Raw genomic sequence first — 1,294 nt, 5'->3', positions numbered from 1 at the left:
GATGTCACCGAAGGTCGGCCGATGACGTCACTAAGAGTCTGTCGATGACGCCACCAAATGTCAGTCGATGACGTCACCAAGATGGTGGCCGATGACGTCACCGAAGGCCGGCCGATGACGTCACCGAGAGTCAGCCGATGACGTCACCAAGATGGCGGCCGCAGGTGAGGCCTCGATGTCCCCAAAGTGACCCCGGAGTGACCCCAGAGTGACCTCAGGTGACCTTGGGTGACCCCAGGGCTGTCCAGGCGACCTCAGGTGTCCCCGATGTCCCCCAGAGTGACCCCAGAGTGACCCCTGAGTGACCCCTGAGTGACCTCAGGTGACCTCAGGTGTGTCCCAGGTGTGTCCCCAAGGCCTACAGGTGACCCCAGAGTGACCCCTGAGATGTCCCCAATGTCCCCCAGGTGTGTCCAGGTGTGTCCAGCTGTGTCCCAGGTGTGTCCCAAATGTCCCCCAGGTGACCCTAAGATGTCCCCAATGTCCCCTGGGTGTGTCTGTGTCCCCCTCAGGTGTCCCCAGGTGTGTCCAGGTGTGTCCCCAATGTCCCCAGGTGTGTCCAGGTGTGTTTTGGGCGTGTCCAGGTGTGTCCAGGTGTCCCCAGGTGTGTCCCCAGGTGTCCCCAGGTGTGTCCCAGGTGTATCCCAGGTGTGTCCCAGGTGTGTCCCAGGTGTGCCCAGGTGTGTCCAGGTGTCCCTAGGTGTGTCCCCAGGTGTGTCCAGGTGTGTTTTTGGTGTCCCCAGGTGTGTCCCTAGCAGGGTGACGTGGACAGGTGCGGGTGTGGCGGGGGTCTCTGCGGGTATTTGATGGCCGGCGGGTAATTTTGGCTCATTTGGATGGACATTGGGCGTGTCCAGGTGTGTCCAGGTGTGTCCCAGGTGTGTCCAGGTGTGTCCAGGTGTGTCCCCAATGTCCCCAGGTGTGTCCAGGTGTGTCCAGGTGTGTCCCCAATGTCCCCAGGTGTGTTTTGGGCGTGTCCAGGTGTGTCCAGATGTCCCCAGGTGTGTCCCTAGCAGGGTGACGTGGACAGGTGAGGGTGTGGCGGGGGTCTCTGCGGGTATTTGATGGCCGGGGGGTAATTTTGGCTCATCTGGATGGACATTGGGTGTGTCCAGGTGTGTCCAGGTGTGTCCAGGTGTGTCCAGGTGTGACCCCAATGTCCCCAGGTGTGTTTGGGTGTGTCCCCAATGTCCCCAGGTGTGTCCAGGTGTGTCCAGGTGTGTCCAGGTGTGTCCAGGTGTGTCCAGGTGTGTCCCAATCCCCTCCAGGTGTGTCCAGGTGTGTCCCCAGGTGT

At 61.1% G+C, this 1,294-nt stretch overlaps 1 protein-coding gene across 1 annotated transcript in view; it reads right to left on the bottom strand.

Annotated features, from left to right (window-relative positions):
• Window positions 1-708: 708 nt before the first annotated feature.
• LOC130587935 (voltage-dependent calcium channel gamma-7 subunit-like) overlaps window positions 709-1,294 on the bottom strand; it is a gene marked incomplete at its 5' end in the record, with an annotated part of 5,858 nt that continues 5,272 nt past the window's right edge. Inside the window, one exon of the mRNA XM_057388904.1 lies at window positions 709-1,165. Within this exon, the coding sequence (XP_057244887.1) occupies window positions 1,010-1,165 (156 nt within the window). The remainder of the gene's footprint in view (window positions 1,166-1,294) is intronic.

Source organism: Malurus melanocephalus, unplaced genomic scaffold, assembly GCF_030028575.1.
Source record: "Malurus melanocephalus ecotype Western Australia unplaced genomic scaffold, MMel_1.1 scaffold_2797, whole genome shotgun sequence".
Taxonomy (NCBI): Eukaryota; Metazoa; Chordata; class Aves; order Passeriformes; family Maluridae; genus Malurus; species Malurus melanocephalus.
Note: the sequence above shows the minus strand (reverse complement) of the source record. Positions and strands in the feature narration are given on the sequence as shown.